Source organism: Carassius carassius, chromosome 16 (assembly GCF_963082965.1).
Source record: "Carassius carassius chromosome 16, fCarCar2.1, whole genome shotgun sequence".
NCBI lineage: Eukaryota > Metazoa > Chordata > Actinopteri > Cypriniformes > Cyprinidae > Carassius > Carassius carassius.
In genome coordinates, this window is record NC_081770.1 from 14,256,721 (window position 1) to 14,272,454 (window position 15,734).

General features: G+C 35.2%; 2 protein-coding genes and 1 pseudogene across 2 annotated transcripts in view; 2 read left to right on the top strand and 1 right to left on the bottom strand.

Annotated features, from left to right (window-relative positions):
• Positions 1-4,210, top strand: part of LOC132159624 (hepatic and glial cell adhesion molecule-like) — a 56,829-nt gene extending 52,619 nt beyond the window's left edge. Inside the window, exon 4 of the mRNA XM_059569197.1 lies at positions 3,186-4,210. Coding sequence (XP_059425180.1) covers positions 3,186-3,385 — 200 coding nt within the window. The 3' untranslated portion in view covers positions 3,386-4,210. The remainder of the gene's footprint in view (positions 1-3,185) is intronic.
• The window catches only part of LOC132159629 (SLAM family member 9-like), a 17,016-nt pseudogene continuing 2,730 nt past the window's right edge, over positions 1,449-15,734 (top strand).
• On the bottom strand, positions 9,313-11,655 carry LOC132159613 (gastrula zinc finger protein XlCGF57.1-like). The gene is made up of 2 exons (XM_059569173.1): positions 11,432-11,655; positions 9,313-10,916 (listed from the first exon to the last, which is right to left on the bottom strand). The coding sequence occupies exons 1-2, from the start codon at positions 11,541-11,543 to the stop codon at positions 9,667-9,669; spliced, it is 1,362 nt and encodes a 453-aa protein (XP_059425156.1). The 5' UTR covers positions 11,544-11,655; the 3' UTR covers positions 9,313-9,666.

Genomic DNA, 15,734 nt, shown 5'->3' on the forward strand with positions numbered 1-15,734 from the left:
CACACCCCTGATCTGGATCTAAATTTCCTTGCCAATGGAAAATGATATATGAAAAGATTTTGCACTGGGTGTTGTTTTTCTGCAGTGGATGCTCAGAAGGCCTGTGAGTGGAATAAACATGAGGGTCTTCATGCACTGTGACACAGTGACATCTCTGAGTTTCTGAGTCAGAGTGAGATCTGCTGTGGTCTGGTTTATTTAAGCGATACGTCTGCATGTTCACTGAACCGATGTGGTTTTGTTTTTGGGTAAATGGATAGCTAGTACATGAGAACTTGTCTATTATGGGATGTATGTGGTTGGCTTTTGTGCATTTGAGCAGTGGACTGCTTCTGTTCCCAGACTCATGTTTGCCACCTGATTTGTCCTTTGCATCAGTAGATAACATTAGTAAATGTAGTTATTTATGTATTTAGAAATGTCCTTTCTTTTCTGCACCTTTGCTAAATTCCAACTTTGCTAATGGTTTGCACTAAACCTTATGTTTATATACAATTGTCTGCTTTAGAACCAAATGCTTATGATGTTCGTCACTTGTAAGTCTCTTTGGATGAAAGTATAAAAAGTGTTAACCAACTGGTATGGTAATTGAAGATTTTTAGGTCAGTTGTATCAGTATCTTCATGCTTCATCCAAAATGGATGGATGATGTTAAAGATTCATTACACACTCAGATCTCCAAACAATTATGGTATTAAACATAGTTAGATCACGTGTCAGCAGCATAGCATATACTGTCTGAAATATTTATTGTTGCAAATTGTAACCTATGAATGATATTCACACATCACCACTACATTTGATAAACACAGATTTGACATGTTTCTGCATTTGTATAAATTGCTCTACAGGAAATAGTGGCCAACCAGAACCCAAAGTGTCAAAAAATCTCTAGAGAGTGTGAACTCAGGAAGGCATTGAGGATAATAAATTAATTTTATTTACAGTACAGTTAATTTCTACTTTTGATGCAAATAAAATTCATATCTGCCATATTTTTTATCTTGTTTCTAAAAAAAAAAAAAAAAAAAAAGGGGGTTCAAGATCCCAAGCCCCTAACACCCCCTCAGGGGGTGGAGTCATAACCAAAGGAAGTTCATATATGGTTTGTTATTCATTCAAAATCACAAATAAATTTATTTGGTTTATTATCCTGTTTCCCTGTATTTGTCCATTGAATGTGTGAAGAATGTTTTCTCCAGTAAACTCAGAATTTAGATTAACAATGTATTATAGGGATAATTTATGATTATAATAGACCGTTAGTGATATCTACAAAGACTGAATATAATGAAGATACTCTCTCAGTTAATACACGTAATCAAAATCAGTATATGGTGAAGTAGTTCTAAATTAAGAACAAATATCTTAACGAATTCACGAAAGATTTAAATAATACTCTTTTTAAGCGTCATAGCGTCATAAAGCCACATACGCCCTCCCTCCATTTCTTCCTCTTTTTTAGCAGTGCAGCTGTCGTTTTTAACGCACGGTTTCCACTGCGCTATGAGGACTTTAATTATCAAAAATCTTTCGGACATTATTTGAATAATATGCGTTCAGATGCTGCTTTCTTCTGTTTAGGGATTCTTATCACAAATGGTAAGCCGGATTGCATTTCATGTTGGGTGGTCTTGACTGGAAAAGCCCGCAAATATGTAGTGTAAATACAGTATGGCTATGCAAATAGTCTTTTATGTGTGTGTGTGTGTGTGTGTACCGTTATATTCTAATTTTTATATTAGTTTAAAACCCTCATTTTATCCTTGTTTGTTTATGACTAATATTTTCCTTTGTTTTAGGTGTGTTTGTCGCTGTGACAGATGAAGTGAAGTCAGTGTCAGTGCTGGAGGGAGATTCTGTCTCTCTAAACACTGATGTTAAAGTACAGAGAGATGATCAGATTCTGTGGACGTTTGGACCTCAAAACACTCGAATAGCTGAAATCATTAAAAGAGACCAAATAAACTTTATTTTCGTCAGTGATGATGGAATATTCAGAGAAAGACTCCAGATGGACAATCAAACTGGATCTCTGACCATCAGAAACATCAGATCTGAACACACTGGACTTTATAAACTGACCGTCATCAGTGGAGAAACCTCACTGAAGAGATTCACTGTTACTGTGTATGGTGAGTAAACTCTCACTAATGCTAGAATTGTTCATTCATTTTTATTTCTGAACTCTATATGTTGTATAAAAGTTTCCAAATGTTAATTCAAATCCCAGAAACTATGAAATGACAAACCAAATGTTGAGATAATAATTCAGCTGCTTAAATGATCAATCAATGTCTCAGATTAGATACTGTACAAGCAGTAATTTATTTTTCAGCCTTGCATTTAAAATTTTGGTTTCATTTTGATTAGACTTGTAAGAAAACAACTGCATCATGTTATTTTTTGTGAGTTGTTGAGATAACACTTAATTTTACTTGTTCTTTCTATATTGTTTTCCAGCTCCTCTTACCTCTCCTGTCATCACCAGTAACTCTTCAAACTGTTCTTCATCATTTGAAAGATCATCATCATCATCAGGTTCATCAGTGTCTAATTGTTCACTGCTGTGTTCAGCTGTGAATGTGAGTGCTGTGACTCTCTCCTGGTACAAAGGAAACAGTTTATTGTCCAGCATCAGTGTGTCTGATCTCAGCATCAGTCTCTCTCTACCTCTGGAGGTGGAATATCAGGAGAACAACATCTACAGCTGTGTGATCAACAATCCCATCACAAACCAGACCACACATCTGGACGTCACTCAACTCTGTCACACGTGTCCAGGTGAGTCAGCTGTGATTAATCTCCTCATCTGTACTGATATAAATATGTGACCTGTGCTGGCTTAATGAGTCAAAATAAAAAATTTACATTTTAAATTCCCATTATGATCAATATAATTATAATTGATGTTTTGAAGATTTCTGAAGGTTCCAAAACAAATTAGTCTAGCAACCTTTATTCTTCCCCCCATATTTTTTCTTAATAATCATTACTAGATTAATACTCACAATATAATAAAAAAAAAATTTTATTCTTTGTTGTTATGAATAAGAACCAATGCAAAAAAAATAAAAACAGTATTAAGAGTTTCTTAAGTTGTGAATTTTAACTTTAAACACTATTTGACAAATGTTTTACAGATCTGCTTTATACTAAATATTGTTTTCTCTTTTTTATTACAGAATCTCTCCGTTCCTATTTCATACCACTGATAGTTGGTGTATTGTTGCTGGTGGCCATAATTGCAGTTTTGGGCGTGATTCTGTTTAGGTACATCAAGACCCGTAAACAAACAGCACAACCTGGCAAGTATTACTGCGACTGCATGTATTCATCTTTGTGTTGGAAAAGTGTTTATCATATGTCAATGTTTTATAGTTGAACTGTGGTTATTATTAAAACAGTTGAAAATGAAGACATACATTATGCTACAGCAACATTCGTTGCACATCCTTTACATCATACGGTAAGATGCTGATTTGCTGTGTGCATTGTGTCTCGCTGTCTGCCTGTGGAAAGCTTAGCATTAGAGAACTGATGGATTATTAATGCTCAAAGAAAAAAATTCTCAATACCGGTCTGTGCTTGCTTATTTCTTACTGTAACAGAATTTTTTTATTTTAAGCTGAATTATAGATGAATTTGGTTTTAAAGCTAGTGATTCATTTAAGTGATATGTTATGTTTCACATGCACCATGCATCAGGCACTTCATGATGGACAACCCTTTCTAATGAACAGGGATTTAAGCTACACTCATTACTAACAGTGTGCAAATCTTTACAAATATGGATTAGTATGACAAATAAATTCAGTGGATTTTAGTAGCAACAGACTGAAAAGGCTTCAGTTTGTCAGTTGACAGTAAACCTGTTCTACCTGTGATTCACAAATAATGATGAATCTTTATCTTTTCTTATCTTGTCCTGTAGGTTACCGTGTAATGTTACATCAAACACCTGCTGTTTGAACTTGTCAAACATTAACAAATCATGGAGACTTTTCAACAATGTAGTCATTTTAGTTTTCCTTCGCTGTTCATATTTACTCCCTTATGAAGATTTATAGATCTCTAAAATAGATAGAAGATCAAGCTTTATTTATATTCATATTCTATCCTATAGTGACACTGTTTTACTCCCTTTGAAATAGACATCAATAGACTTCTTGCTGTTGTCTTGTTGCTGCTTTACTATTCTTGTGCATATATTTGCATGATCGGTGTGTGAATGAGTGAGTAAATGGGTGAATGTGAGGCAACTTGTAAAGCGCTTTGGATGGCCATGTGGTCTGTTGAAAGCGCTATATAAATGCAGTCCATTTACCATTTACCATGATCATTCATGCATGTGTGTGCAGATCATGCCATATTTGTTGCAGATTGACTAGTCGCATGAAGACTTGTTTTATCACAAACTGCTCTGTCTGTGATTGTGAGATACTGCTTCCTTTTACAGTTTGTTTCAGTATTTTTTTCAGTCTGGCTTTGTCGGTTTGGATGTGTTAATTATTTTCTTCACAGATTTTTTATTTCAGTTCTGTACTCTTTATAGGAAATAGCATTATTAGGTATAATGCCCCTTTCAGAACTTCCTCTCCTGTATAAAACGACCTTTTATTGAAATTAAGCCGTGAAGTTCTGCAATTCTGTCCCACAAAAGAAGGCTTTAAAATGTATTCACAGACTCTGTAACCAACAGCAGCATTGATACGAGTTGAACGGATGAAGGAACGTCTTGTTTGGTTTTCTAGAGCAGTTTTCGCTGTTCTTGAAATTTTGGAATTTCATACAAAGCAGCAGTTTGAGAGCTAAGCGTCTTACTTTCAACTCTGTTGATCAGTTTAATAATATGATGAATTTTCTGTCTGTATTTTGTTATTCTCAAAGAGATTTGCTTTCTTCAGTTTTGTGATTGTGGCATCAACATGATTCCTGATTTTGTCTTTGTGATTATTTTCCCACAGACACCTGATGGAGAAGACGACATAGTGTACACAAGTGTTGCAGCACCTAAAGAGCGAAATATTTGTGATGTTTTGTCTTAAAAAAGAAAAAAATCTAACTGCCATACAGAGCAGTGTTTCTCAACTGAAACTGCCGGTTCATGAGCCCAGTATTTAAGGATATATGTGATGGATGCAATGTTGCATGCAGCAGATATTGAAATGCAGCATGTAAAAGTGAAATCATTTAATTAAATCAAGTGATTTGGAAAATGGAAGGATTTAGAAACTAAAATAGTGATCATATTCGGCCCATTTCATGTTAATAATTGATAATAATAATTGCTCATCGTAATATTAATCCATTTCAGCATTTGGGCTGACTTACTCTCACTTTAGTATTATTAGCAATTTTGGTCAAATGTCTGATGTAAAACTTGGGTCATCAAATGAAACCAGTTGAGAATCACTGAGGTAAAATACAAATGTATTATTTTTTAGTTATTTATTTCAACACTGCCATTTCATTGTTATCCATCAAACATTAAAAAAAATATCTGACTTTCAGTTGAGTTTTCAAACACCATCTCTGACAGATAACTGTACAAGGAGTCATGTATTTTAGGGATTTCCATTTGTCACTTTGAGACTCTGGCAGCTCCTAAAAAAAATCGATTTTAAAAGGTCTGAGAACGAGTGGATTCAGTATAGCTTCATAATGCACAAGAAATGCCTAAACAGCAGAGTTAACTTGTTTTGACATGATCTCTTAGTTCATGCTCTACAGCTGCCTTAAAGTTACAGTGTATGTGTATTTTATTTTTTAGCATTATTTCATAAACATTGCTCTGAATGAAATTCAAACTTTGTTGTGTTTTATGCAATTTTAAGTATTTAAGTGTTTCTTAATATATGATCACTTTCCTGAATATATTCTAGAATATAAAGCAAATCTGAAAGCTTTTAGCATTACAATCCACAAAAATAATTAAATTGAATTCTTGCATCACATTTAATGTTCATTAACACATTTAAACCTGCTGCTTGTTTTAATATATCCCTCTAGAAGTTCCTGTTTTTCTGTCTTGACAGGACATGTTTCCACACATTTAGGTTTTCAATTGTTTTCTTTGGGCAGGGACTTTAGGCGGGAACATGTCGAGATTCAGCAGAGTAAACACATTTACAGAGATGACTTGCAAAACATTGTTGCCACAACACAAAGGGGTTAAATACCAGTAACCGTCAAAGCAAAAAACACTCCATCATTCAGAACTCTAAACACTGTGTGTATAAAATTATTGACAGATACGAAGTTTACTGAAATTCTGTATCATTGAAAATGTGGCTAGTAGGAAGGTTTGCTTCGAAGTGCTTATATCACTGTGCTCTGGTGACACCTAGTATATATATATATGTGTGTGTGTGTGTGTGTGTTTGTGTGTTTGTGTGTGTGCTCTCATGTTTGTGACATATCAGGACACAACTATATACAACTATATGTATAATGACATGGGTATGACACAGGTATTACAAGGAGAGGGTGACTTATGAGGACATAACTCATATCCCCATTTTTCAAAACGCGTATAAACCATACAGAATTAGTTTTTTGAGAAAGTAAAAATGCACAAAGTTTCCTGTGAGGGTTAGGTGTAGGGTTGGTGTAGGGCCATAGAATATACAGTTTGTACAGTATAAAAACCATTACGCCTATGGGATGTCCCTACTTTTCACAAAAACAAACGTGTGTGTGTGTGTGTGTGTGTGAATGTCACGAGAGCACAGCCATGTAGCATGTCATGTCATGTTTACTTGAAAATAACGTTTTACAAAGATGAAAGAGATCCGCACTCGTCCAGATTTAGACAAAAAAAATAAATAAAATAAAAAAGATAAAGTTTTAAAATAAAGTCGCCAGAACAGACGCACAAACAGCGCTTACCCGATGAAAGCAAAACAGAAACGACCCTTAAGAATTCAGAAACGCTACGTCGAATTGGTGCATTACCGCCACCGATTGGTATGGAGTGTGCTTCAGATGAATAAAACACCAACAGTTCATCAATAGTACATCAAAACCAATAAGTTACACACATCTTTTTAGAAGTTTTATTATGAATACATGTATAAAATGCTCTACTTTCCTTTATAAAAGAGAGTAAATGAAACAAGAGTGATACATTTTGAAGAGGAAGTACAGTTAAGACTCATAAACTAATGATTTCAATCAATCAAAGAAACTACTTGAAAGAAAGAAAGGGATTACATGCCAACACATAACTCTTCCTCAAGGTGAAGTCAAGAACCATTTCTGCTGGAGCTGATGATACTGCGCATGTGTGATTCAGTCCCATTACATCGAGCGCAAACAATCCGGTGAACCATTTTCTTCAACTGGTTTATTGAATCGAACTGTCCGAAAGAAGTGCTGGTGATCCGAAAACCGATGCAACCGGTTCTTGACTCGAGAACGAGTCAGTCTTTTGTTCGTTATCTGGCTCGGCACGGTGTTCATCTTCAGTTCTCTCTTCACAGCGGTTCAGTCAGTGTACTGTTTGAGTACATGAATTACTCCGGGATATTGGTTTGTTTGAACTCAGAGGGAGTGTCAGCCACATTAAAAAAGTTAACAGCTTAAGTCATTTGTGGATTAATGCGTATTGGAGACGCGAACCGTTTAAAACGATTCAGTTCGATTTGGTGAACTGGTTCAAGAAGATCCAGTTACATCGAATGATTCGTTTGTGAACCGGATATCACTACAACAGACCCGGAAGAGAAGACAATGCTGAATAAAGTCGTAGTTTTTGCTATTTTTGGACCAAAATGTATTTTCGATGCTTCAAAAATTTTTAACTGACCCTCTGATGTCACATGGACTACTTTGATGATGTTCTTCTTACCTTTCTGGACATGGACATTATACTGTACACACAGCTTCAATGGAGGGACTGAGAGCTCTCGGACTAAATCTAAAATATCTTAAACTGTGTTCCAAAGATAAACGGAGGTCTTACGGGTTTGGAACGACATGAGGGTGAGTTATTAATGACATAATTTTAATTTTTCGGTGAACTAACCCTTTAACTGGTCTTTCTCCAGAATGATGACGCAGATGTACTTTAAAAGTGCATGACTTTCTGAAACTACACTGATCACATGCAAATGGCTTCACTCTAGTGTGGATGGTCATGTGTTCACTTAGAGATTGATCACATGTGTGTGGTTTTCATGTGACCTTTAAAGGGATAGTTCACCCAAAAATCAAGTTTGTGGTTCCTATACACTTACATAGTATTTATTTTCCTACCATGGAAGTAAATGGAAACCACCAACTGTTTGATTACTAGCAATCTTTAAAATATCTTATTTTATGTTCAACATAAGAAAAACAACTCATACAGATTTGGAACGACATGAGGGTGAGTGAATGAAGACAGAATTTTCCCTTTAAAGGGATCCTTTTATTTATTTTTTGTGAAACGTTTGCGCACTGGTCACATGTGCATAGCTTTTCTCCAGTGTGGATTTTCATTTGAAACCTAAGGCTTTCTTTTTTAATGTGAAAGTCTTTCCAAGTTGAGGGCAGGTGAAAGATACTTTGTCTCTTTTTTAATACAAATTTACTTTTAGTCTGTGAAGGACTTATATTTTTCTCCAGTTTTGAAATGATGATGTTTCTCCTTCAGTTCTTCCCTCTCCCCATTATCTTCCAAGACAAAAGTAAGAAAGGTTTAATATGCTGTAACAGCAGAAAGTAGACAACTGCTAGGCAATAATATAATTATATATATATATATATATAAATTAACTGTATGTCCATGCAGCTTTCCAAGTGATATTTTGTCTGTTCTTTTATTCAAAGTAATGTATATTGGTTTAAATGGAAACAGCTTGAATTAAGTCTTAGGCATCATTAATGAAGAATCATGAATAAACACTAACCTCTCTGTTCTTCTGAATCTTTACATTTCATTCTGTAAGGTTCTCGATTACTCATCGTTCTATAAATTATGTCTTCTTCACTTGCAGACTGATGTGAATGTTCTAGCATTTATTGGTTAATTGCTGGGTGGATAATTCAACTATATGCAAGGTTAAAAGGAATAATAAATACATTTAGAAATAAATGTACATATGTGTAAGCAACAAATAAAACTAATTGCATAAGTTATTAAATGACACCCATTTTCAGATCAGCTGACAGTGTAATATAAGTAAATATATGGGCACAGCAGTATAAAAAACAGAATCAGAATATATGTTTAAATATAATTTATTCGAGTTGGTTAAATTAGTTTATTAAAATTAAATTAATAATTCTGTTTATACATAAGCCACCTGTTAAAAACAGAGCAATATATTAAGTTTAAACATAAACTGCTTTATTAATCTTATGTTTGTAGATGTATGTGTAGGCTACAGTTACAGCAAGACATCAGAACTGTGTCCATTCTCCTGCCATCATATTGCATTATATGGTAGAAACACAGTATCTTGCACCTGCATTTGGTAAATAGACTTGAGTTAAAAGAACGAGATGATATAAGCACATAAGCACAAGAAGGATGAAGAACAAGGTCCTCTAATATTTACAATTATATAATTTATATATATCAGACACATGACTCACTTAAATATGCGATAGCCTCATTTTGTTGATCAGAATCTTACACTTTTTCACTGGAAAAACTTTTGTGGTTCTTTGTCCAGACACTCATTGCAACTGGTTGGGAAAGACTGATATGGAAGGAAGCCTTTCTTCCATTGGACATTTTCCTCTGGAATGACTGTGTAGAGAAGCTAATTTACTAAAGCTCTTCCCACACGAAGAGCAGTGATACGGCTTCTCTCCAGTGTGGCTCCTCTCATGTATTTTCAGAGATGCTAACCAACTGAATCTCCTGTCACAGAGTGAACAAGTGTAAGGTTTTTCTCCAGTGTGAGTCCTTTGGTGCAGTTTCAATTCAGCTTTTGTGATATAGGTCTTCCCGCATTCAAAGCACACATAATCTTTCACGCCGCTGTGTCTTTTCTGGTGTAATTTTAAAGCACCCAGCTGAGTAAAACCCCTAAGACACAGAGAACACTTGTAAGGTTTCTCCTTTAAATGAACTTTCCTGTGGGCCTTCAGGCATACTGCCTTAACAAACGTTTTATCGCACTGATCGCAGTTATACCGTCTTTCTCCAGAATGAGAAAGGAGATGTAATCTAAGAGTGTTTGGATGTGTAAAGCTCTTCCCGCACTGCTCACATGAGAAAGGTTTCTCTCCAGTGTGGATCCTCTCGTGTATTTTCCGATGTCCCATTTGACTGAATGTCTTGTCACAGTGTGAACACTTGTAAGGTTTTTCTCCAGTGTGAGTTTTCTGGTGCTGTTTCAGTTCAGCATCTCTAACGAAGGATTTCCCACAATCAAAGCACATATGATTCTTCACACCGCTGTGCCTTATCTGGTGTGTATTTAAAGCACCCATCTGACTAAAACTCTTTCCACACAGAGAACACACATAAGGCTTCTCCTTTGTATGAACTTTCAGGTGCCTCTTCAGGGATGCTACCCTAATAAACGTTTTACCACACTGATCACAGTAATAAGGCCTCTCCCCAGAATGGGAACGCAGGTGTAATTTAAAACTGTCGGCATGTGTGAAACACTTCCCGCACTGATCACACGTGTAAGGTTTCTCTCCAGTGTGGATTTTCATGTGATATTTAAAACCTCCTCTCTGTGCGAAACACTTCCCGCATTGATCACATGTGTACGGCTTCTCTCCCGTGTGGATTCTCATGTGATGTTTCAGACTCTGTTTGTATAAGAAACGCTTTCCACACTGAGAGCAGGTGAACGTTTTTTGGGCTTTTCTTTCCGGTGAGTGGCCCGAAGACTTTATTACGGATTTGATTTTGTGTTTCTCCTCCGCTTCAGCGATTTCTTCACTGTCCTTGATTTCTCCCTTCAGGTCTAAAATGTAAGAGATTGTAAAATATAAGAGAAAAACATAAAAGATCAATTTGAAGGAAAAAACACATGCGTGAACACTGATATGACAGCAGAAATCATCATTTTGATGCATTATTCTGTACACTGATATTCCAATTATATATTTTTTAAACATTTCAGGGACCAATCAGAGGGTTTTGTAGTAATAATTATTAAATATGTTTCAGCAATAACATTTAATAAATCAAGATTCAAAACTATCTAATATTTAGTAATATGATTGCAAAATGTGTGTAATATCTAGTCCAGCTTCCTGATGTTGATAATCAATATAAAGATTCCCAAATCTTATTTCACTAACCATTTGTTAACAACTAAAGAAAAGAAGCCATCATTATATACTAATTTCTTGGAAAGTGTCCTGAAAATAATTTTCTCCTTTAACATTTATTTCGCAGCTCTTACACCTTTTGTACCTATACAACCACTAAATCTGATGATCTGTTTTAATGAAGAACCAAGAAATAAACACCAACCTCTTTGTTCTTCAGTATCTTCTTGTTTTATTCGACAGGGTTCATTCATGTTCTCTCTTCTTTCTTTAGCTCTGCCTTCTTCACTTTTAGGCTGACGTGATTTTTCCAGCATTTATTAATGAATTGTTTTTAGGTGAAGCTTCACAAGAGGGGTTATTCTTCTGTGGTAGGAAAAATTTAACATAAATAAATTAGGCTAATACATCGGTATTAAAATTGAATTACACATTGTAGCCTGCTAAATGTCTATTTCCGTCAGCAAACGGCTAGAAAAGGTGCACATATAGCGCTGTAGAGTGATGTTACGTTCAACACAAATCCCCGAAGCTTCATAATAAAACGCTGTATCGGAGCTTGATTCGTTTTGCCTGAAGCACGTGATCTGTGACGCCGAAGCCTCGTTCACCGCTGCGTTGTGCGTTCGTCTGGTCTGAAAACCACGTGATTCATACATCTGAATCAAAATAAACGATTTTTCTCTTCCAATATCGTGTTATATAGATATTAAGATATTTTTGATGAATTCGGAGATCTCTCTGACCCTTCCATATAGACAACAATGTAATTACCACGATCAAGGTCCTGAAACTTAGCAAGAAGGTCGATAAAATAGTCCATGTTGATACCGGTGTTCAACCGTAATTTAACAAAGCTACGAGAATACTTTTCGTACGCAAAGGAAAACAAAAATAACAACTTTATTCAACAAATCATCTCTTCCGAGTATTCCCTGAACAGCACGTGCTATTCTTATTGCTCTCCACCTGAGGGAGATATAGACCACATTTAAAATCTAATGCATGTGCTCTCAGCTCTGGCCTTCTAGGTCCCCTTTCATGCAATGTTAGCTCTAAACCTAATCAATTATAGCTACCAGAACAAGCGAATCAATGTATTTGGGATTACTAGAAGGCAGGTGAGTTTGAGCGAGGTTGGAGCTGAACGCAGGCAGGGGCGTAGCCATCATATCAGAAGTGAGGGGGACAGAAACTATATATATATATATATATATATATATATATATATATATATATATATATATATATATATATATTACAGCATAACACTTATGTAATCTGTATACCAGTCAACAGTTTTTGAGCAGTAAGACTCTTAATATTTTATAAAGAAGTCTCTTCTGCTCTTCAGTGTCACATCCTTCAGAAATCATTCTAATATGCTGATATTCTATCATCATATCATATTTTTCTGAAAATAAATTATAGAAATTAATACTTTTATTTCACAAGGCTGGTTTGAATTGTGATATAATTCAAATAAAAGTGATGATAAAGACATTTAGAATGTTACAAAAGATTTATATTTCAGATAAATGCTGTTTTTCTGAACTGTCTATTGATCAAAGAAACATGAAAAAAAATCTACTCAGATTTCAAAAGTTTTCAATATCATCATAATAATGTTTTTTGAGCAGCAAATCAGAATATCAGAATGATTTCTGAAGGATCCTGTGACTGGAGTAATGATGCTAAAAATGTAGCTTTGAAATCAAAATATATTCAAATATAAAACAGTTATTTTAAATACTAGAAATATTTCATAATTGTACAAATTTTGCTTTACTTTGGATCAAAAAGATACATGCTTGGTAAAAAGAAAACAAGAACAGTTTTACTATACCTCTTCTCTAATTTATAACTTTTATTTGGCTTAGAAATCATATAACTGCTGGACAATAATCAATAATGATGACTTGTTAATGTTTATATACTACAAACACTTTTTTTATCACATAATAAGGCAGAATAGTTTCTATACTGTAATAAATGCTATGCGAATTAGAACTGCATATACTTTATTTATTACCCGGAGATGACTTGAAAAACACAAATAAACCAAATATTTATACAGTCGTATTTTTTTATGTGTTCATGTTCGCAAACGTTTCTGTTTTCTGTGAAAACAACTGTTTTTCATGCAGCAATATCTTTTGTCCATTTCCTGGTTCGAGTTTCTGCGCGAGAGCGCCTCCGGCTTCGAGGATGAATGAAACACACACTGCAGAAGTGTTGAGCGCTCCGTGATGTTCATCTCGCCTTATTCTGGGTCCGAATAAAACATAAATTACGCCCCTGTCAGGATAATGGACTTCGATGGCCAGAGTTAATAGTCCCCGATCTAGTGCATGTTTATATGCGCAAATAAATACTGTAAATACAAACAGCAGATATTAAATTAATTGGCATAAACCTGCAAAATATTGCTATTAGTATCTAGAGGACTCAATGGTTGCATGTTCACAGCACTAAAAAAACGTTTCTAGGAATCACAAAAAAAAAAAAAATATATATATATACAGTATATATATTATAAATGTTTTATAACATTTCTATATTGCTTTATTTTCATTAGTCAGTAGCCAAAACTGTTTGTGTTTGTGCAAAGCATCAAGAGATGCATTATGTGCTGTGACACACTGCTCTGTTCAAAATGAGTCACAATGAGAGGCACTGTGGTCATTGTTCACATGTGGTACAGGTGGGTTATGCTGTGGGAACACTATGAGGGTGAAGAGCTGCAGATGAACTCTCCTGTGATGCTAATCTGAAGTAGTTCTTACTCATGGGAACTTGGCCTTGAGTTCTAGAGTAAGAACAAAATGTCAACTGAGACACGACACGAGATGAACAAATCTTGAGTTCCCATGATGTGCAGGGAATGTGTGTAGTGTTGTTTTGTAAAACACGGTTTGATTGACAGTGACAGGAAGACTTTGAACATTAACCTCAGCTGAGCTACTGTTATGTTCAACATTATAAAAATTTCTGTCTCTTTGTTGTACAGGAAACAGTGGCCAACCAGAACCCAAAGTGTCAGAAAATCTCAGGATTGTGTGAACGAGTGGGTATAGACATGAAATGAGACGAGCTTCACGTTTTGTCACAAGGTTTACCATACATGTTCAAAAAAAAAATTAAAAACACAAATGGACTCTGTGATTTATAATATGCATATAATCAAAATATTACTTGATCAGTTAGGTTAGGGAGTAAAATAGGTTATATGTAAAATCAGAACGGATAGGTTTTTTTTTTTTCTTGCTGAGAGGAAATTGACAGGAAGTAGATGTAGTTTAAAGGTGCAAAGCTGAATGAGAAATGTTTCTGTGGCACAAAGGTCACAGTCTTCATCCTGTTTGTGTTTTTGAAAGAGATATTTTTTTCTGATGTGCATATAGCTATTGTGAAGACATTTAAAAGTCTAAAGTTAATTGTTGCTGAACCCTTAGGGGCGGGGCAATTTATTATTATTATTATTATTATTATGCAATTAAGGAATGTGACAATGTTAACATGTGCCAAATACAGAATCCCATGGACCAAACATATAACATAAAAGTATAAAACATAGGCTAAGTAAAGATGACAGTATAAACATATGCCAAATATAGACTCACTTTAACAAACAAATATACACTGTATACTGATAACCAACATTACAAGTCCATTCTGATTAGCTCCTGTATGTGCATTCATGTGTCTGTGAGCATGCATGTATGTGTGTGTGTGTGTGTGTGTGTGTGTGTGTGTAAGTGTGTGTGTGGGTGTGTGTGCGTGTGTGTGTGCGTGTGTGTGTGTGTGTGTGTGTGTGTGTGTGTGCGTGTGTGCGTGCGTGTGTGTATGTGTGTGTGTGTGTGCGTTCGTGTGTCATTGTGTCTACAGTTGGAGGAGGAAGCATACAAATGAAATAGAATCTTAAAAGTTTAATAACAGATATTAGTATAACTTTAAAAATCAAGAAAAAAATGTATTAGCAACAATATTAATAATAACCATAATAATAATAATTAAATTTAAGACTGGGAAAGGGTGGTGGACACTGAAGAGGGCAAGTAATAATAATAATATTAAGTTATAAACTAATAAATATTTAATAATTATTGGGGTTACCTCTGATCCGAGTGCTGGGAGTGCTAGGGAAAGATGCTGCGGGGCAACAGGGTCCAAATTCCCCCCAACCCCAAAAACACCAGCCATCCCTGGCACTACCTACATGCCCCATTTACCTTATATGTCTGTTTATTTATTTATAGTTTTATATTCTGAATGTGTAGATGTGTATATGTCTCAGTTAGTTTTTGATGCTAAGTAACATCTGACAAACAATATAGAGGAGCTGAAGGATACTATCAAAGAAACCTGGGCTTTATTGTCTCAGCAGAGCCACAGGCTGATCGCCTCCATCCCACGCCGCAGTGAAGCAATGATTTGTGCAAAAGGAAACCCAAACAAGTATGGAGTGTATAATTAAACCTGCTTTGGAGATCTTGAACATTTCTGTT

Coding starts and splice junctions, on each gene's coding strand:
- LOC132159613 (XM_059569173.1), bottom strand. CDS start 11,543: ATGCTGGAAAAATCACGTCAGCCTAAAAGTGAAGAAGGCAGAGCTAAA. Junction 10,917..11,431: donor AGATACTGAAGAACAAAGAG/GTTGGTGTTTAT, acceptor CTTACATTTTAG/ACCTGAAGGGAGAAATCAAG.